At 47.1% G+C, this 17,762-nt stretch overlaps 7 protein-coding genes across 9 annotated transcripts; 2 read left to right on the forward strand and 5 right to left on the reverse strand.

The window, feature by feature from the left end:
- Positions 1 to 321: 321 nt before the first annotated feature.
- Positions 322 to 6,224, reverse strand: PEK (pancreatic eIF-2alpha kinase). 2 transcript variants are annotated; one of them, XM_036819266.3, is made up of 4 exons: positions 5,687 to 6,224; positions 3,476 to 4,211; positions 2,238 to 3,395; positions 322 to 2,143 (listed from the first exon to the last, which is right to left on the reverse strand). In XM_036819266.3, exons 1-4 carry the CDS (start codon positions 5,908 to 5,910, stop codon positions 776 to 778), a joined length of 3,486 nt encoding a protein of 1,161 aa, XP_036675161.3. In that variant the 5' UTR covers positions 5,911 to 6,224; the 3' UTR covers positions 322 to 775. The 2 variants fall into 2 exon arrangements, with proteins under 2 accessions (XP_036675161.3, XP_036675162.3); XM_036819267.3 differs by lacking the exon at positions 5,687 to 6,224 and adding an exon at positions 5,209 to 5,228.
- A 756-nt stretch (positions 6,225 to 6,980) lies between these two features.
- Positions 6,981 to 8,678, reverse strand: RpL35A (ribosomal protein L35A). The gene is made up of 5 exons (XM_036819278.3): positions 8,660 to 8,678; positions 8,571 to 8,599; positions 7,741 to 7,969; positions 7,150 to 7,377; positions 6,981 to 7,081 (listed from the first exon to the last, which is right to left on the reverse strand). The coding sequence occupies exons 3-5, from the start codon at positions 7,960 to 7,962 to the stop codon at positions 7,058 to 7,060; spliced, it is 474 nt and encodes a 157-aa protein (XP_036675173.1). The 5' UTR covers positions 7,963 to 7,969; positions 8,571 to 8,599; positions 8,660 to 8,678; the 3' UTR covers positions 6,981 to 7,057.
- Positions 8,679 to 10,667: 1,989 nt separating this feature from the next.
- POLDIP2 (DNA polymerase delta interacting protein 2) lies at positions 10,668 to 12,444 on the forward strand. Of its 2 annotated transcripts, XM_036819275.3 has the most exons (4): positions 10,671 to 11,022; positions 11,076 to 11,505; positions 11,565 to 11,906; positions 11,961 to 12,444. In XM_036819275.3, exons 1-4 carry the CDS (start codon positions 10,913 to 10,915, stop codon positions 12,312 to 12,314), a joined length of 1,236 nt encoding a protein of 411 aa, XP_036675170.2. In that variant the 5' UTR covers positions 10,671 to 10,912; the 3' UTR covers positions 12,315 to 12,444. The 2 variants fall into 2 exon arrangements, with proteins under 2 accessions (XP_036675169.1, XP_036675170.2); XM_036819274.3 differs by having other exon boundaries at positions 10,668 to 11,505.
- On the reverse strand, positions 12,322 to 13,545 carry mRpL44 (mitochondrial ribosomal protein L44). The gene is made up of 2 exons (XM_036819276.3): positions 13,387 to 13,545; positions 12,322 to 13,334 (listed from the first exon to the last, which is right to left on the reverse strand). Exons 1-2 carry the CDS (start codon positions 13,451 to 13,453, stop codon positions 12,436 to 12,438), a joined length of 966 nt encoding a protein of 321 aa, XP_036675171.2. The 5' UTR covers positions 13,454 to 13,545; the 3' UTR covers positions 12,322 to 12,435.
- A 262-nt stretch (positions 13,546 to 13,807) lies between these two features.
- Positions 13,808 to 15,711, forward strand: Snr1 (SWI/SNF related, matrix associated, actin dependent regulator of chromatin, subfamily b, member 1). The gene is made up of 2 exons (XM_017082886.4): positions 13,808 to 14,205; positions 14,775 to 15,711. The coding sequence occupies exons 1-2, from the start codon at positions 13,934 to 13,936 to the stop codon at positions 15,613 to 15,615; spliced, it is 1,113 nt and encodes a 370-aa protein (XP_016938375.1). The 5' UTR covers positions 13,808 to 13,933; the 3' UTR covers positions 15,616 to 15,711.
- Positions 15,712 to 15,740: 29 nt separating this feature from the next.
- HDAC3 (histone deacetylase 3) lies at positions 15,741 to 17,564 on the reverse strand. The gene is made up of 3 exons (XM_017082881.3): positions 17,278 to 17,564; positions 17,121 to 17,209; positions 15,741 to 16,926 (listed from the first exon to the last, which is right to left on the reverse strand). Exons 1-3 carry the CDS (start codon positions 17,433 to 17,435, stop codon positions 15,857 to 15,859), a joined length of 1,317 nt encoding a protein of 438 aa, XP_016938370.3. The 5' UTR covers positions 17,436 to 17,564; the 3' UTR covers positions 15,741 to 15,856.
- LOC108016268 (uncharacterized) lies at positions 17,487 to 17,603 on the reverse strand. The gene has a single exon (XM_017082892.4). It carries the CDS (start codon positions 17,601 to 17,603, stop codon positions 17,487 to 17,489), a length of 117 nt encoding a protein of 38 aa, XP_016938381.2.
- Positions 17,604 to 17,762: the final 159 nt, after the last annotated feature.

Here is a 17,762-nt window from a genome sequence, read left to right on the forward strand (position 1 = left end):
CTGTTTAAGCCAATTTAGAAGTTTTTTCTTTGAATTAGAGATTGTCATGTTCAGCTTTGTTTTTATGTGTAAGCCTAGTATTAATAAACAACAACAAATAAAGTCGCTGTAAGTAAGTTCAATAACAGGTCACAATCTTTTCAAGAATCTTTTAAAATATCGGGTCCTATTCTAGTTAAGGAATACTTTTCCATAATCTTGGCTTTAAATTTGATTAATAAAGCCATTTGTCGCCTTACCCAATTTGATTGCATCTTTATAAGGCGAGCCAGGCGATAACTCACAACCGTTATCTCTACTAGCAAATAGAAAACATATTCATTTCTATTTTTGACAGTTTTATTTTATCTCTTATCGCCTACGACTAAAAACAAACTTTCGCAATGGTTGGGCGGCTACATAGGTAGAAACAACTAAGACAAACAATTTTGCATCGTAGGTCATCATCTAAGGCTAGCGACTGTTTTTGGAGTACATTTTTATGTATATGTATAATTCCTAACGTAGAGTCTTAAAAAACAAAAGGACATTTTGTTGTTGGTAATTTGCGACACGCAAGAGTTTAAAAGGTAAACGTAATACAAAACTTATTTAATCTATAGTGGCCCTTGAATGAATCTTCGACTTGTCGTGGTCGAGGTCAGCGAATGAGGCATAGCCAGGTGAGGGTTAACCGGTAGCGGTAGGGATGACTTAAAGCGAAATGCTAACTGATGACTGAACTTGGCGCCGACAGGATGGTTCTCCAAGCCCGTGGCCTATGTTATCTGGTCTATCACTGATGCTGCTCGCTGGAGCTGCTGAAGGTGCGACTGCGACTCAGGCGTCTAGCCCGCTCCGCCAGAGCCGCCTGCTCAATGCGTCCGTCCGACAGGTGGTGGGGCAGGAAGTTGTGCAGCTGGCTCTTTAGCTGCTTAGTCTGCGGGCGCTGCTCTGGATGGGCGGATAGCATCTGCTGTAGAAGTTCGTACTGCTGCGGGTAATTGACAGCGAAATCCTTGGGGTACTGGCCATCCCGAAGACTGCGCAGCGTCTTGATCCGCTCCATTTCGGTGGAGAAGTACACGTGAAGTTCAAAGAAGATCAGTCCCAGCGAATAAATGTCCACCTTGTAGTCGTAGTGCTGGCCGAGCAGTTGCTCCGGCGACATGTACAGGTGGGTGCCAACCTGCTGTGTGTGTCGTGCACAGGAGGGCAGTCCACTGTGATCCCCGCATTTGGCGACCAGGTTGGGAATATCCGCCATGTCGGTCACCAGTCCAAAGTCTCCAATCTTAATCTGCCCATCTTGCGAAAAGAATATGTTGCTCGGTTTAAGGTCCCGATGGATGAGTCCCTTCAGATGCACATAGTCAACGGCATCAACGATCTGGTGAAATATGTCCGAAATGTGGGCAGACCTGGTCTCCGATCGGTTATCTCTTAACCAGTCGCGCAGACTTTCTTTACGACATAGCTGCATCTGAATGTAGAGGTACACTTTACTAGGTCTAGCCACCACACCGTTCTGAATAGTGGCACTCGGAGGCGTCGCATGGCTCCCGTTATGGTTGTTATTGTGATTCTGGGCCAACGCCAGGGTAAGGGGCTTCCTGCGAGCTTTATTATCGTCCTCCGCCTCATCACTCTCATTGCTCTTGGAGCGCACAGATTCGATTTGAAAGGAGTTGGATACTAGCTGGTGCTGTGAGTAGTTAATGTTCTTTAGGTCGAACGAGGCCGAGTGAATGTCGATGGAAACGGAGCTGCGGTGGTGCCGCCTAATGCCGTTCTGCTCCTCCTCGTCCTCATCATCATCATCGTCGTCATCATCCTCTTCTCCTGCCTTTAATGCGGCCGACTGCGACTCGCTGCGGAACTCAATAAGCGAATCCTCCTCCTCGTCGTCGTTATATTCCTCCCTAATGTTCCTAAGTGATGACTCGCCGTGTCCATGGAAGTCATGGCTGCAGGCCGTGCTATTGGCTGCATCCGAGACCCAGGACAAGAGCTGCTGGTGACGTTTTTCCTGCAACTGTTCTGCCAACGAGGGCATTGTACTATCGTCCGGTGTCTCTATTTGGATGGAGGTAGACAGCTCGTGGGCGAGCAGTTTCCGATCCTCTTCTTCTTGCCAACCAGTTGGCGGAGTTTCGGTCCATGACTGAAAGATAAATATAATTTATTTATCTCATTTATTGAATTGTTTTAAAGTCCTATTTTCTTTATAACTTATTTCAGCCAGAACAATCACTTACATGGAAGTAGCGCACAATGTTGTGGTGCTCGCAACTGGCCAAAGTTCGGGCCTCGCGCAGGACCCGCTGCCTTGAAGATTCCTTATTGGGAAGCGTTATACGCTTTATGGCGTACCGGTTCTCGTCCAGCTTATTCTTGGCTTCGAAAACCACTCCGAAACCGCCGCGACCGAGGCACTGCATCAGCTCAAAGTCAGACTGGAAGCGCGAGGTGTAATGTTCGCCAGAATTCGACGTGGACTCCGAAATGGTACGCTGGTTTCCGCGACCGGATGGGAAGCTAAAACGATTTCCGGGTCGTTGCATCGGAACCACGGGACCTAGTAGAGCCTGTGTTGATGCTTCGGTGGCCTCGATGGCCGTCTGTACTGGCACGTGGCGTTCAATGACCAGATACTCGCGCTCTACTCGTTGGTTTCGCTGTCCCATGAAAATATTCAGAATTACTGCCGAAGTAAAAGCAATGACCACGATCTCCTTCCACCAGAACCAAAGCGACAGAATCACCACCTTCACAGGAGCATCAATGTCGTCCAGACTAAAGCCCAGATCGTCGTTAATGCTATTGTTGGCAGAATGCTCTGTTCCCTCAGATGTGTTGTTAGGAGGCGTTGGAGCTTGGATTGCGGGAAGTCCGCTAGGATTATTTTGTGTACCGCACTCCGAAGGACCTTCCAGTTCTCCGGTGGTGTAGAAGTAAAAACCATTGCCATTGACAAACTCCGAGGCATTAAGTACAGACTGCGCTGCTACAGCGAAATTCTGATCATCATACGGCACCAGTTCTCCTCCTTGGGGTCCCGTTCCCTCTGCTATCATCTCAGGCTTCTCTTGGTCTTTTCGGAAGATGACCAGAGAGTTACTGCTGGCGGCTATCGGCTTCCATGGAATCTTGGGCATAAGACTGGTGTCGCCTGTGAGCTGCTGATAGGCTTTCGTCTGGTCCATTATCTCCTGGCGCAAACGGATCGACTCCTGAATATATAGCTGCCTATCGTACATGCCCAAGTAGATGGACGGTGGGCTCTGTGGAGCATTTGGCAGCTCATCGTCTTCCTGGTCCTGGTCCCATAGCCACTGAGCTGAGCTAAACAGATCAATAGGTTTCAGTTCGTCTTCGGCATTCGTATTCCAGGCACTGACAATTGGGTGATCGAACTAGGAAGACGATCGAAGAAACGGATAATTTAAAATCCAATATTCCATTTTTATCAGTTTACTACGCCTTTACCACTTACTTTGTACTTCCATAGCATGGTTTGTGGGTCACTTTTGCTGAACGCGCAGATAATGCCCTCAGGCACCACCACCTTTATATCGACGTCTAGGACAGCCAGCTCCAGCTCATCGCGTGGCTGCTGTTGGCACTCGGAAGGTCGCACCAGATCCAACTCGTGTTGACCCACGCTGAAGTTCCACCGCTCCATCCCGGTGCGGGATTCGACAGCTCTCACTGTCTGTGTCTGGCGGCGCACCACGATAACATCGTCAAGGAGCGGATCATGGCCCACAATGTACCCCGCCTCGTCCCTGAGCTGGTCACCATCCTCTGACTGATCCTCATCTTCGGGCTCCCTAATGGTGTCGTCGATGGCCAGTCCATCCTCCGTGGAGTTTACGCATCCACTTAAAGAACATTCATAAAGAAGCTGGCCTGTGCGAACCGAAACGCCGTAGGAGCGAGTCTCCTTGCCTCCGGAAATCACCAAGTCATCACTAAACTTGGCACTCGAGCTGAGCAGGTGCTCCGCTGTGATCGGAATAGGATCGATGGAGTCACCGTCGAACTTGTAGATGCCGCCGCTGAGCGAGGGAATCATGCGCACGAACTGTCCATTGTTGGTCAGCTCTAGGCGGTGAATGCTGGACGAGATCAGCGGTCCTGGTCCAGTGGGCACACTCCAGCGCAGTTTTCCGGACTTTGCGATGTCCAGAGCGCTGAGTCGTCCGTCCAGTGTGGAAATGTAAAGGAGTCTGCGGGTAAACAGAACACGGTTTAATTACAAACTGCATAAAATATCACGGCCTCATAAAAAAGTGTCCTTTTATCTGAAAATCAAAGGTAAAAGAGGTTCAAATAAAGAAGGAAAGTTTGAGAAGGTTTAAATAAATACACATTTTACTTGGACGTAAAATGTACTCTATAAGTGGTGTTTCGGTGTTTTAAAAATGTAATGTATTCTTTCAATTATATTTCATAATTCGTGGTTCTATAAAAGACAAATTTTATTTGAAAATTTTATCAGAAAATGTTAATGGTTGGCCAAAATTGTCGAACTCTATTGCAATCTAAATAAAAAGTTTATAATTTCAATATCTTTCAAAAATCGTCTTCCGATATTATGTAATGAGACTCGATAGAACATATATTAAAGTATAAATCTTAGGTGATGCGAAAACTGATTTTTAGATTTGGCACAGAAATTATATTTGTATATATGTATTAATATATTCAAAACATAAAAAAAAAAAAAGGGAGACGGCTTAGAAACCCCACCGTCTTCTTAGAGGTCGCATTTCAGATTGTGCCCTTTCAAGCCTGTCCCTGAATTTTATCAGTGTGGGCGACGGATTTCGTCACCTGGTGCAAGGTGCATTGCAAGGATAAAGGCTATGCGGAGAAAGGGTCACACTGGCACACCAGCTGACTGGGGGAAGAGTGGGGGAGGGGAGGCACTCAGCTGTTTGCGCGCCAAGGAGAAAAAAATCAGAAACAACAAGTGTCAGTTGGCTCCTCTCCTCATTTCCCTATCGCCATCTCTGTCCCGCCCACTGAAGAGCCGAAAATGGCGCCCTCCAAACGAGGGGATAAGGCAAACGGGAGGAGAATGGTGAAATTCGGTGAAAACTTAGACAAGCGCAAAGAAAGCAAAACAATCGGCGAAACCAGTTCGTTTTGGCGTGCATAAATAAACATATCTCAACGGCCTCTCGCAAACAAAAACAGGTAACAGTTTTGCAAATGACTCACCGCATGCTTGATAAGCGTCCACTGATAGGGGTCTTTAGAGTCGGCTGAGGTACGAGCCAAGTTGGATCATATTATCAGATCAGTGGCAAACTTCGAGTTGGGCAGTAGCTATGGCTTGGTAAATAGGCACTTTATAAAAACAACTTAAACATTTTAAAGGGTCGAACTAAAAGGGATTATATGAACAGATACGTCGGGAATTTCGAGCTCAGCGCGAACTGTGCTCACTGCACTGTTTTCTTCGAACTCTCCGATCTAGCTGAATAGAGAGACACTTTTGAGTAGTTTTATCAAATATTAACAGCGTGGTTTTTTAATATTTGCTTAGCTGCTGGCGTTCCTTTACTTGCACTGCCTTATAGCGAACGTTCGAGAACATAAACATAACAGAAGGGTCACACACATAACGCACTCAGCTGCTTCTTCTTAATCCGTCCGATACAAGTACACTCCCCCCGATATTTTGAGCAGTACCTACCTACGGCCGATCCGGCGTTCCTCCTGATCCACGCAGTGCGTGAGGGCAGGGGCTTGGGGTGCTCCCGTCGTCTGGAGTTCCGAGTCTGCGTTCAGGTCCCCCGCTCGCACCTGGGCGGGATTTATGGCCACCAAGCCGGCCATGGTCAGCGCCATCAGCTGCAGCAGACTCAGGTTCCGGCGCCGCTGCCTGACGATGCCATCCAGGTCGTCCTGCATGCCCATCGTACGCGCATATATACGTAATCCTTGTCTACGGCCGATCAGTGGCTCGGGGAACGGGGGCGGAGCGGGGAATGCAAGTCTCTAATTGGCTCGAACGGTGACGTGTTGACGACTCTCGGGGGTCGGTGGGTGGAACAGCGGCGGCAGTGGCTCCCGGCAGGGTCGGCGCACATCTCCGCATCACTATCGAACGCGCCCGCTGCAAGCAATTGCAATTCGACTCTATAATTGCACTAATATCGGCCAATTTCAGCTTGTTTTCCTTCTGATTTGCCCGCAACACGCTGCTGATGTGCAGTGTGACCGCGTTTTGGCTGCCATTAAATAACAGTGATGACACCATACCTGGCTTTATTTCGTCATTGATTAAAAAATACCGAGAAAATACCGCTTTCTCAGGTGGCGGCTAAAGGTACAGTAAGCATTTGATAGGTGTGAATTGTTTGGCTGAAGCTGAGTTTTTTTATTTGATTGATTTAAAAGGACTGTTTTTCTTGTGTGGACATTTTTTTGCCAACCCCTAATCATCTTTCATACAAAACAATGTGTAAAAAAATTCAAAGATTTGCCACAAAAAATCGGAATTGAAAAGCCGACTCTTTGTAACAAACCTTGGCACTTTCAAATACGTTACAAGAGGATCATTGCTTACCGCCAAATTTAAAAAAAAATCTCTCCATTGAGGATTTTTTTGTGATTTTTCGATACGGCGCAGTAAACTAACATTTTATTTTAGTGTAATTTCAAGAACTAATCATAATAAGAAGCTACACAAATGGGAAACTTTAGAGAAGTGAACCTCACACAGATACTACTTCAAAACACAAAGAATTCGACTTTAATCCTTGCTCACCATTAAAAAATTCGAAGTTCTATGTTTTATAGCTCCCTTTCTTTTAAACCAGGTCTTTTTTTTCTTTTGGTCCGCTGATAAAAACATCTATCAATATCTATTTTTGCTACATCCTTTTGAAGAACACTAGCCGACGGTCAACTGACCATTTTTTTAATTTCTCTTCATGCATTTCCATGTTCATTCGCCATTAATGTAAAAAATAGTTGGGTTGTAATTAAATTTAAATTGTTTCATTTAATATAAAACGGATTTATTACTCCTGCAGGTCAGTTACTTAAGTTGGGTATTAACTTAAATCCTCGATGGGTACAGCATCTGTAAAAAACAAGATGAAAATCAAGTTAGTAGGCTGGATCGGTTGGACAAATAGGACTTGAACTTACGATGCGGATGCGGTGTCCCATGGCGTGACCAGGCAGGTTCCTGTTGAAGCGGGCACGCACGGCGCCGGTGTTGCCGTGGATGCGGGTAACCTTGCCCCAGACAGCGCGGACGCGGGTCTTGCGCTCGGGATGCTGTGGCACGCACTTCTTGGTCTCAGCCTTGTAGACATAGACGCAACGCTTGCCAACGTAGAAGGATCCGTGCTCCTTGCGGCGGGCTCCCTCAATCTGTAATGGAATGGGAGGGTTATTATCATCCTTTAACTATTAATAAATATTACTTTAATGATTATAAGATATTTTTAAAAGTGCTGAAGACTCATTTGCAGAACTAACGTCAATGTGGAGGGCTTGCACTAGAATAAATATCTACAGCCGGTACACTTTTTTAATGTTCTTATCTGACGGATTATTAATTATTATCCACTTTGATGTGAAGGAATGCATTAAGAGTCTCGGGACATCAAATAAATGTAGTTTAGTTTCTTAAGTATAATTCACTTTGATGTAAAGAACTGCGTTAAGAGTCTCGGGACATTAAATAAACTTTTAGAACACCTTGCAACAAGGGTCATCTGGACGAGTTCTTACCTTGAGGATGGCCTGGTTCTCGTGCTGGTTCCTCAGACCACGCTTGTAGCCGGTGAAAACGGCCTTGGCGAAGAGGCGTCCGTGGCGCTTGTACTTCCTGGCGGAAACCTTGGCCTCAGTGGCGGCGGGCTTCTCGGCCTTGGGGGCTTTGGCGGCCTTGGGAGCCTTCTGGGCCTTGGCGGCCTTGGGCGCAGCAGCGGACTTGGCTTGTGTGTCGGCCATGGCTTACCTGTGGATGATAGGAATATAAACATTAGTCACGGGAATATTCACCACGATCACTCCGAAGATTAATCATTTGGGTTGGACATTTAAGGGACAGGGGTTTATTTTATCAATGATCAGTTGTCAAGTAAGTAATTTCCAAGTTAAGTTATTTTACTCAATGCTGTAAACACAAACTATGAATTTTAGAAATGGCGCGGTCTGCCCAACCGGCTCCAAGGAACATATCATAAATAACTACCACTGCTTTCAATTTCTGACAAATCATGTAAATATTAAGAAGAAAAAATCACTGAACACAAGTAGTTCCGATCGAAGGGATTTCAAAAATGTCCAGTTGTGCACTGTGTAAGGAACGCAAAGATTGTGAGCGGTATTGAGCTGCAAAACACACATAGTGCAATCTCATTCGAATGTCACTATCTTTGACCGTGTCCTAGAAGACACATTTATTAACCCGAAGGAAGCTCTCAGACCCAAACAATCACAAATTAATTCCACTAGCCGATTTTTGCGCACGTGGGCTGATGTTTGCAGGTTATTGAATGATTATTTGCTGATTTCCCAATGCGACGACTTGATTCGCTCTGACTGCGGAGACCCACCTTGTTGTTCGATGAATGAATAAACACCGCTAGAAATATAAATTAAATATTAATAAAAGTAAAAACGTTGAGAAATTTATTTTACTTACTTCGCCGGAAACGAAAGCGAAAAGAAGGAAATAGTGTGGCTGCCGCATAACGCTACAAAAACGCGTTCCGTTAAGAATAACAGCGTGCCGTTACTCAACAGGGTGCTGTTAGGGGCAAAATAGAGCAGTAGTTGGCAACGCGATCAAAATTAATGCCGTTATTGGGAATTAACAGCGCATTCGTCCGAAAATCAATTCGTTATTGCACTTGGAGTTCGATTTGTTTTGAAATATAACAAGGACTTCAAATGATATATATTTTCCAAAATAAGACCAATATTTTTAACAATGTATAACTCTAACCGGCTTGCAGTTTTCAAAAACCGTAGCGTAATCGCCGCTAGGTGGCGCCCCGCAATTTCTGAAAAGAAAAACGGGTATCTGATAAAGACCATGTTTTGGTTTTGAATGGGCATAGTAAAACAAGCCTGGAAAACTGCCCCAGAAGATTTTGGAGTGGTAGATAAAATCCCAATGGGTATAAATAATAGTCCGCTGCATAAAAAAATATCTTTTGATGTGTCTTTTCAACAGTGGCTCTCAGGAAATCATTTTTATTGCCAAATAATTTCGAATTACCCTACATGAGTGGCAGCCAATCTTTGCATCAATCCTAAAAAGTAAATACAATCGTAAAATTTTTTTCAAAATTTGTTTGTAAACTTACCAATTTAGACAACACTGACAATTTTTTATGCTATTCCACCCATTGGGATTCATCAAGACACTACATTTATAAGTTATCCGAATTTGTATATCAACTTAATATAAAGTGAGCCTAAAACATATATAGTTTTTAAAAATGTAGCATTTTTATTTGAAAATTTAATCTGGGAGCGAGAACGATTTATGCTTGAATCCGAGAACAAAGACTTCATCTCCATATCGAGAGCACAGATCCTAAGACGTTAAAGCACTTAACCCTGCTCTCTTTTGTGAATTCTGCAATTCTCCAACACCATTAGGGACTTCAGATTCTTCTTTGACAACAAAATGACCCGAAATTGTTTTTTTTTCAGTAAGATTGTATTTAATGAAAAGCCTCTATTTAAAAGCAATCCAAATAAATATTAAACTGAGGACTAAGGAAGCCTTAAGAGAGATTAAAGTCTTGAAAACAGATTGAATAGAGTATAGGTTTAAACATGCAAATAAAGGGTCAACTAAATAAACGTAATTTTTGAATATCCCAAAAAACCGTGGCATTACGATATAAAGCGGAAGAAAAAGGATAAAAATACAAAAAAGATTAATGAAAGGACATACTTATGACAAGACTTGTCTGAGTAGGATAAGGGATGTGAACTCGAATCTGTGTAAAACATATAATGTACCCGAATTTGCCGACTACCGAAGACTCACCAATCTCCGAGGTAAATTTAAGAAGTATTATTCAATTTGGTTCCAACTTTTTTAGAAAAAGTTAGAATTTAAATTTCTAGTTAACCTCTTTATCTGCTTTTTTATAAATTATCAATCACATTTGTTGGCAGTTGGCCAACCAACCAGCCTGTCAAGCTCAATTCACTGAAAGCTTAGCTTAAAAAACACTGCTGTGGCTGTAAAGAATCCTGTCTGCAAAGGATAGCTTGTCAGTCTAGGCACCTATCCAGAACTGTCTAGACCGGTTTCTGATTAATTTTAATTTAATTTAACTTATTCAGAACTAAAATTGTGTTTTTTTTTAATTTTACAATATAGGAAATACCCAAACTAAAATTATATTTTCGAGTGTATAGGGAATATCCCATATACATATAACTATTTTCAAAAATGAGAGCGATATTTTTCGCCTCCGCTGGGCAAAATGGAAAAAAAGTACAACAAGACTTCCTATTATGTTTCTTATGTGCTTTGAAATAATAATATAAATAAATTTCTTCAATATCTCTGAACTGTTCCTCGAATGCTTAACGAATGAGCAAAACTTAATAGTAGTATTTCCCTTTGAACGATTTTCTGTTAAATTTGTTTTCCCTAAAAGTCATCGACAATCGAATATAGTTATCGGCGACTCGGCGCAAACGCATAGTTGTTTTTTTCCAGTGCCGAAAACAATATCAAAATTTTTTCATAACAATGTTGATATTTTAGAGACTGCTACCAAATTGTAAAGCACATGTACCTCGCTGAAGCGAAGCAAACGTGAGAACCGATCGCCAGAAGAAGCCGCAGCTCGTTGCATAAACCGCGCAGCTCTCCGCCGAAATCAAAGAGGTGCTCCCCGGGTCTCCGAACTTTGGATGCGCCGCGATGGGCTTGCTGGTGCAAGTGTTCAAGTGGGATCAGCGATGGCGCCTGCTGCAACGGGTGGACATTCTGCTGCGGAGGGGCGTCAAGAAGCAAGCGGTGTTCCCAACCAAGTGAGTGGGGTCCTGAATCCTCCTGAACATTGCATAACACATCTTACTTACAGACTCGCTGAAGTGGGTCGCCTGGTGGAGGCCCGCGACGACCGGTACGAGACGGGCCAGCTCTTCCTGCACCGCATCTTCGGCTACCGCGGCGTCATCCTCTTCCCCTGGACAGCCCGCGTCTACGACCGGGATCTGCACAACCCCGGCAAGATCAGCGCCACGACGACGGCGACCGCCAATCCGACGCAGCAGCACCGCACCAAAGAGGCTTCCCTCCGGGTGAAGGCCAACACCTCCGCTCCGCCGACGGCCACATCCGCCCAGAGTGGGGATGCCCCCTCCTCGGCCGCCTATCAGTCAGAGACTCCCGCTGAACCAGAAGGCACCGCCAATATGGGGACCGCCACGCAGGTGGATCCCAAGGAGGTCAAGGGCAAGGTGCAAACCTTCTACCAGGTCCTAATCGACACCCGCGACTGTCCGCACATTGTAAGCTGCTATTTTCTTTGCTTCCTTTAGTTACTAAATGGTTATTTCGTGCATTGCAGCGCGCCCAGACCGAGGCGGTCACTTTCCTGGGCAACCAGGACTCAAACCGCAGCTTGTACGCCATCCCCGGACTTGACTATGTGGCACACGAGGACATCATGCCCTACAACTCCAGCGAGAAGAGTCCGCTGCAGCATGAGCTGTTCGACAAGTTCCTCACGCACGCTCCAGAAGCGGATCCGCCGTTCGTGGGACAGGACACGCTGAAGGCGTGGCAGGAGAAGAACCATCCCTGGCTGGACATGAGCGATGTGCACAAGGAGACCACGGAGAATGTGCGCATTACGGTGATTCCCTTCTACATGGGTTGCCGCGAGACGCCTGCTAGTTCGGTTTACTGGGTGCGTAATGAAGGCGCATGTGCATTTATATATTGTAATCGACTACCATTTTAGTGGCGCTACTGCATCCGCCTGGAGAACCTTGGCGAGCTCAGTGTGCAGCTGCGTGAGCGCCACTGGCGCATCTTCTCGCTGTCCGGAACCTTGGAAACGGTGCGCGGAAGGGGAGTCGTGGGCCAGGAGCCCATTCTCAGCCCCCGGCTGCCAGCCTTTCAGTACAGCAGCCATGTGAGCCTGCAGGCACCCAGCGGCCATATGTGGGGAACCTTCAGGTTGGAGCGTGAGGATGGCTACTCGTTCGATTGCAAGATTCCGCCCTTTTCGCTGGAGAGCAAGCCGGACGACCTGGGACCACCCACACCGGCTACGCCCAGCGCCCACGATAAGAAGCGCGACGATAGCGACTAAGAGGCAGTTGTTGAACCGTAGTTAAATGATTTTAAAACGCAAACTTCTCTGACAATGCATGCGTACATGTGTTTAGTGCAAATTACAATAATCAACTAGGACGCAGATCCCCTTCCGTTTCTCAGCCCAATCGCACGTTCTTGGTCTCTAGCTGTACGGAAAAGTCGAAGGGTCGTCGGTTATCGTGGGTGTCGAAGATGCTCTGCAAGGCATCGATGGCCGCCGTTTCGGTGGCTGTCTTTAGATCCTCGCCGAATCCCTTGCCCAGTAACTGACGGTTAGCGTAGATGCCCACTTGGTATGCCGCCAGCACAGTGTTCCTGCCGCAATCTCCGAGCAGCCGAGGCTCTGCTTCGCCCAGCTTTCGCTCCTGGCATATCTTGTCCAGCAGCTGCAGCGGTTCCTGGGGTGTCCAAACATCCAACAGGTCCTTTTGGTTTAGCTGCGTGCAGATAAAGTCGCGGACAAAGAGAAAAGCCCTCTCGATGCCGCTGGAATTTGCCAGAGCGCCGATAACCGCCTGCAGGGATTGCGCCAGACTTTCCGCTGAGGGTGGGTACTCCGTGGAGTGAATCAGGTCCTTGGTGCCCAGGTGAGAGGACACGTGAGCCAGTGTTTCGGTGCTGAGCAGAAAGTTAGCGATTGCCTGGAGACCCTCTTTAGGAACCTTTGGCAGCTGGTGTAGCAGGAATGCCTCCACGTAGGCGCGTGCGATGTGCTGGCCCTTCTCGATCAGATCGCTGTTGTCAAGCATGTGGAGGTCTGCCTCTTCAATGCCCAGCTGCCGGCGGCGCTCCTCCTCGCGACGAGCGAACGATTTCTCTGTGAAGGCACGCTGCAGCTGGGACAGCTCGAAGGATTCCCCCAAACGCTTGCCAAAAGCGAACAGCTCCGAGCGTTGGTTCCACTCCACAAATCCGGAACGGGCCTCCGGTTTCTGCGGTCCCAGTTTCTTCTGACGGTGGGCGAGTTCACGTAACGTCGGCGAAACCCAACGTTTGATGTGGCGCCGTGTTTGCACTGCCGGAAATAACATTTACTGACTGAGATTGGATGCGCTCGGACTACGTACCTGTGGTGGAGCCTTCCAGGGGCTTGGCACGAGCCAGGAGACCAGCGGCACTGCGTAAAAAAGACATCTTTGGGGCAATCTTAAAAATAATTAACGAATATTTTTGATCGCATGGGAACCAGTGCTGGAAAGCGATTGCGGGTTCGGCTTGCAGAGATGGCAGGCTAAATATTATTTGTATAAAAATAATATCCCTTCACCAAATTTAACATTGTTTTGTTCAAATCGTATGGCAAAATTTAATTTTTGTTTTAGAGCCATTTGCATTTATATATTTTAAGTATTCCGTTTTCAAAAATTTACGACTCCAACTCTTAAAAAATATTTAGCTTTTTTATACTTTGTCTGACCGTTTAGTAGCCAAAAACGGCATCACTGAATTGCGTTGGTGGAGGTCGCACGTTTTCCAACACTTCCGCGATAGACGCCATGTATGTACATGGCTGTGTTTGTGTATGCGGCAGGAAAATTTAAGTTACAGAATATTAAGAAGGAATCCCGCAGACAATTCGTGATCTGAAACCCCAAGGAAGCAGACAGACCCGACATGGCGCTGCAGACGTACGGGGACAAGCCGGTGGCCTTCCAGCTGGAGGAGGGCGGCGAGTACTATTACGTGGGCTCCGAGGTGGGCAACTACATGCGCCACTTCCGCGGCATCCTGTACAAGAAGTACCCGGGCATGACGCGCATCGTCCTGTCCAACGAGGAGCGCAAGCGTCTGGCCGAGTCTGGCTTAAGTTCCCACATCCTGGCCAGTTCCGTCTCGCTGCTCCGCGCCGTGGAGGTGGACGACATCATGGCCGGCAACGATGAAAAGTAAGTCCGGATAATCAGTCTGAAAGGGAATTACTTGGGATTAGACAAGGCACTACACTGTTACAAAGATCACTTCAGCATTATTAACTGAGAAATAATGTTTGTACATGAGAATATCCTTTTCTCAGGTTATCTACCTCTCACTTTGTCCATCTTAAAAGCCTATATTAGCCGATCAGAGATCATATGATAATCATATGAAACCATGGATTTATTGAAAAAGTTTTAATCTCAACCAAAAGTTGTTAATTACTTATTGATAATTTTCTTCTTAGATACATGTGTTGCTTAACTGCATATATAGACTATACAAACGACCCAGGACAAATGGGTTTAAAGTAGTTCAGTTGGGTTTAAGGTTTGGCAAACTTATGTCGGGTTCTAGTATATAGTCATATAGGCAAATGTCATTATGACATCCAGAGTAGGGTACTACATTTTTACAGAAACATATTGGGCGTTTTCAGTTTGACAGATAAAGCAGGTTACTTGTGAAGGCCTGTAGTGGCAGTCATATACGTTAGCAGTTGCAAAGTTTTTTCTAATTTAACCATGAAACTGCGTCCCAGGTACCGCGCCGTTTCCGTGAACACATCTGACACGCCCGTGCCGCGGGAGAGCAAGTCCAAGAAGCAGCCACAGTATGTGCCCACGATGCCCAACTCCAGTCACTTGGACGCAGTGCCCCAGGCCACGCCCATTAACCGCAACCGAGTGCACACGAAGAAGGTGCGCACATTCCCGATGTGCTTCGATGACACAGATCCCACGGCCAGCCTGGAGAACGCGGCGCAAAAGGAGTGCCTGGTGCCAATCCGACTGGACATGGAACTGGAGGGTCAGAAGCTGCGCGACACCTTCACCTGGAACAAAAACGAGAGTATGATCACGCCGGAGCAATTCGCGGAGGTGCTGTGCGACGACCTGGACCTCAATCCCCTGCCCTTTGTGCCAGCTATCGCGCAGGCCATCCGGCAACAGATCGAGGCTTTTCCCAACGACCCTCCTATCCTGGAGGAGAGCTGTGACCAGCGGGTAATCGTCAAGCTGAACATTCACGTGGGCAACACCTCTCTCGTCGACCAAGTCGAGTGGGACATGTCCGAAAAGAACAACAACCCGGAGGAGTTCGCCATAAAGCTCTGTGCGGAATTGGGATTGGGTGGAGAGTTTGTCACTGCCATTGCCTACAGCATTCGAGGCCAGCTATCCTGGCATTGCCGCACGTATGCCTTCAGCGAGGCCCCACTGTCAACGATCGATGTGCCGTTCCGGAATCCCAGCGACGCTGACGCGTGGGCACCGTTCCTAGAGACCCTCACCGACGCCGAGATGGAGAAGAAGATCCGCGATCAGGACCGAAACACTCGCCGAATGCGGCGATTGGCCAATACCACAACCGGCTGGTGATCTTCCGAGATCCAGTAATATGTCACTAAAGTAATCCTCCTAATAAGTACCATTATTCATCTCAAATAAATGCGTGTCTGTCGATTTTAAAACAAACTACGTTTCACTAAGATGCTCAGGAAATGTCTTGTTCTTTAGAGATATTGTATTTTTTAAAATAATCCCAAATTAAGGTACAAACTAACCTGCTGCTCTTTACTGCTTACCCTAAACACAAAACCTTACACTACGTTAACCAATACTAACTCTCCGCCGAATCCGGTTTGTCTTGGTCCTGATCCCCGTCGTAGAACTCGTTTTTGGCATCGACCATCTTGTCTTCATCTGCCACGGACATTCGTACGTCGGGGTCGGCCGCCTCGTCCCGGTTGTTGCGCAGCTCCTCCAAGTCCACATCCGGCGGCGTCTGCACCATTTGGACGCTGGGCGAGTGCTGGCACATTTTAAGGTTTTCGTACACATGCTTTACGATTAGTTCCAGATACTGCTTCGAGTTTGCATTATCCTGCCGTGAGTTAATCTCTGGATGGAGAGTGAAGTCGGGGGCGAAGAAGTCGTAATACTCGGTGGCAGGGAGATCATTTTCAATGTCTTGGTCCACCAACAGCGAGGTCTCGTGCGTCCAACAGCGGGCCACATTCCGCAGGGTGTAGCCACCTCCTCCGACGACCAGAGTGGGTACATTGAGCTCCTTCACAAATTTGACACACTCTCCATGCCCCTTTGTGCTCAGGGAGAAGCAACCGAGTCGATCTCCGGCCAGAGAATCCGCTCCACACTGCAAAACAATGGCCGTTGGCCGGTAGAAGTCCATGATGGCCGAGATGATTGGCTTGAACACCTGGAAGTAGCTCTGATCATCAATGCCTTCCTTGAGCGGCACGTTCACGCTGTAGTATCGACCCGATTCCGCGCCAATCTCGTACATGTCCCCGGTGCCTGGGAAGAAGTAATTGCCGTATTTGTGGAACGAGGCCGTCATCACTCGATCCGTGAGGTAGAAGGCCTCCTGCACCCCATCGCCATGGTGCACATCTATGTCGATGTAGAGCACCCGAGGATGGTACTTCAGCAGCTCCAGGATGCCGATCACAATGTCATTCACGTAGCAGAAGCCACTCGCCTCAAACTTCTTGGCGTGATGCAGTCCACCCGACCAGTTGATGCAGATGTCGCTGTGGTTGTGGTTCAGCTTCTGGGCCCCCTCCAGCGAGGCACCCGTGTACATTGCACAGAAGTCGAAGAGGCCGTCGAACACGGGGCAGTCCTCTCCCACGCTGAAGTGCGCCAGGTACTTGGTGTAGGCCACGGCTGAAAGAGAGATTTCAAGTTCATGTTTTATAACCTTGACTTAAACAAGAATATTCTAAACTGAATTCTGAGTATTATTGCCACAGAGGGTCAATGCTCCCCACTGTCTATTAAAACCCCGCCAAAAGTTTAGGTAATTAATCCACTTGCTTTTCAATTAGGCAAGTTCTCTAATTTGCATTTTTACTACTTACAATTGCACTGGATGTTCTGCGGAGTCACCTGCTGAAGATAGGCGATGTACTCGTCGCTGTGGAAGCGGAGCATGTCCTGGGCACTGGCCCTGCAAAGGATTAGGGGTCAGAATGGATCAAGGGACACTGCTCGCACTGAAGGAGGCCTCCTACTTACTTGTACGGCCTGTAGATCTTCATTTTCTTGTGCAGTCCGTAGTTCATCACCAGGCTGTGGGTGACCGCCAGGCGTTGCGGCTTCATCGGATGCCCGGCTCCATAGTGGAAGTTGCCCACGTCCGCGTTGTAGAAGTATGATACCCTCCGGTCCGTCATCGCGGCGCAGTCCTTCGATCGGATCCGATCCCGTCGGAGCGCCCTAATCCTCTAGTTGTAGTCCAGATCCACGCCGGGTAGCAGGTACGTCTTTGCATACAGGACGATCAGCAGAACGGCCACGATAAACAGGAGTCGCCGGGTCGTGTCGTATTCGCCCAACAGCATGCCGCCTCGGTGGCCACTGGACCAACTCAAATCGGCTTAAGTACTTTTATTTAGCTGCGAAAAACAATTTGCAAATGGATTGCTAATTGAAAACAGCTTAGAGCGGCGTGTGCTCAAAATGTACCAAAAAATACCGCGAGCTAGTGATGTGCAGACAGA

The sequence above is a fragment of the Drosophila suzukii genome, chromosome 3 (assembly GCF_043229965.1).
Source record: "Drosophila suzukii chromosome 3, CBGP_Dsuzu_IsoJpt1.0, whole genome shotgun sequence".
Taxonomy (NCBI): domain Eukaryota; kingdom Metazoa; phylum Arthropoda; class Insecta; order Diptera; family Drosophilidae; genus Drosophila; species Drosophila suzukii.

Coding starts and splice junctions, on each gene's coding strand:
- RpL35A (XM_036819278.3), bottom strand. CDS start 7,962: ATGGCCGACACACAAGCCAAGTCCGCTGCTGCGCCCAAGGCCGCCAAG. Junction 7,378..7,740: donor AGAACCAGGCCATCCTCAAG/GTAAGAACTCGT, acceptor ATTCCATTACAG/ATTGAGGGAGCCCGCCGCAA. Junction 7,082..7,149: donor TGGGACACCGCATCCGCATC/GTAAGTTCAAGT, acceptor TGTTTTTTACAG/ATGCTGTACCCATCGAGGAT.
- PEK (XM_036819266.3), bottom strand. CDS start 5,910: ATGGGCATGCAGGACGACCTGGATGGCATCGTCAGGCAGCGGCGCCGG. Junction 4,212..5,686: donor GAACGCCGGATCGGCCGTAG/GTAGGTACTGCT, acceptor GTTTACCCGCAG/ACTCCTTTACATTTCCACAC. Junction 3,396..3,475: donor CCATGCTATGGAAGTACAAA/GTAAGTGGTAAA, acceptor TCGTCTTCCTAG/TTCGATCACCCAATTGTCAG.
- HDAC3 (XM_017082881.3), bottom strand. CDS start 17,435: ATGACGGACCGGAGGGTATCATACTTCTACAACGCGGACGTGGGCAAC. Junction 17,210..17,277: donor AAGATCTACAGGCCGTACAA/GTAAGTAGGAGG, acceptor AATCCTTTGCAG/GGCCAGTGCCCAGGACATGC. Junction 16,927..17,120: donor GCAGAACATCCAGTGCAATT/GTAAGTAGTAAA, acceptor TCTCTCTTTCAG/CCGTGGCCTACACCAAGTAC.
- POLDIP2 (XM_036819274.3), top strand. CDS start 10,903: ATGCGCCGCGATGGGCTTGCTGGTGCAAGTGTTCAAGTGGGATCAGCG. Junction 11,506..11,564: donor CCCGCGACTGTCCGCACATT/GTAAGCTGCTAT, acceptor CGTGCATTGCAG/CGCGCCCAGACCGAGGCGGT. Junction 11,907..11,960: donor CTGCTAGTTCGGTTTACTGG/GTGCGTAATGAA, acceptor CTACCATTTTAG/TGGCGCTACTGCATCCGCCT.
- Snr1 (XM_017082886.4), top strand. CDS start 13,934: ATGGCGCTGCAGACGTACGGGGACAAGCCGGTGGCCTTCCAGCTGGAG. Junction 14,206..14,774: donor ATGGCCGGCAACGATGAAAA/GTAAGTCCGGAT, acceptor ACTGCGTCCCAG/GTACCGCGCCGTTTCCGTGA.
- mRpL44 (XM_036819276.3), bottom strand. CDS start 13,453: ATGTCTTTTTTACGCAGTGCCGCTGGTCTCCTGGCTCGTGCCAAGCCC. Junction 13,335..13,386: donor CCTGGAAGGCTCCACCACAG/GTACGTAGTCCG, acceptor TATTTCCGGCAG/TGCAAACACGGCGCCACATC.
- LOC108016268 (XM_017082892.4), bottom strand. CDS start 17,603: ATGCTGTTGGGCGAATACGACACGACCCGGCGACTCCTGTTTATCGTG.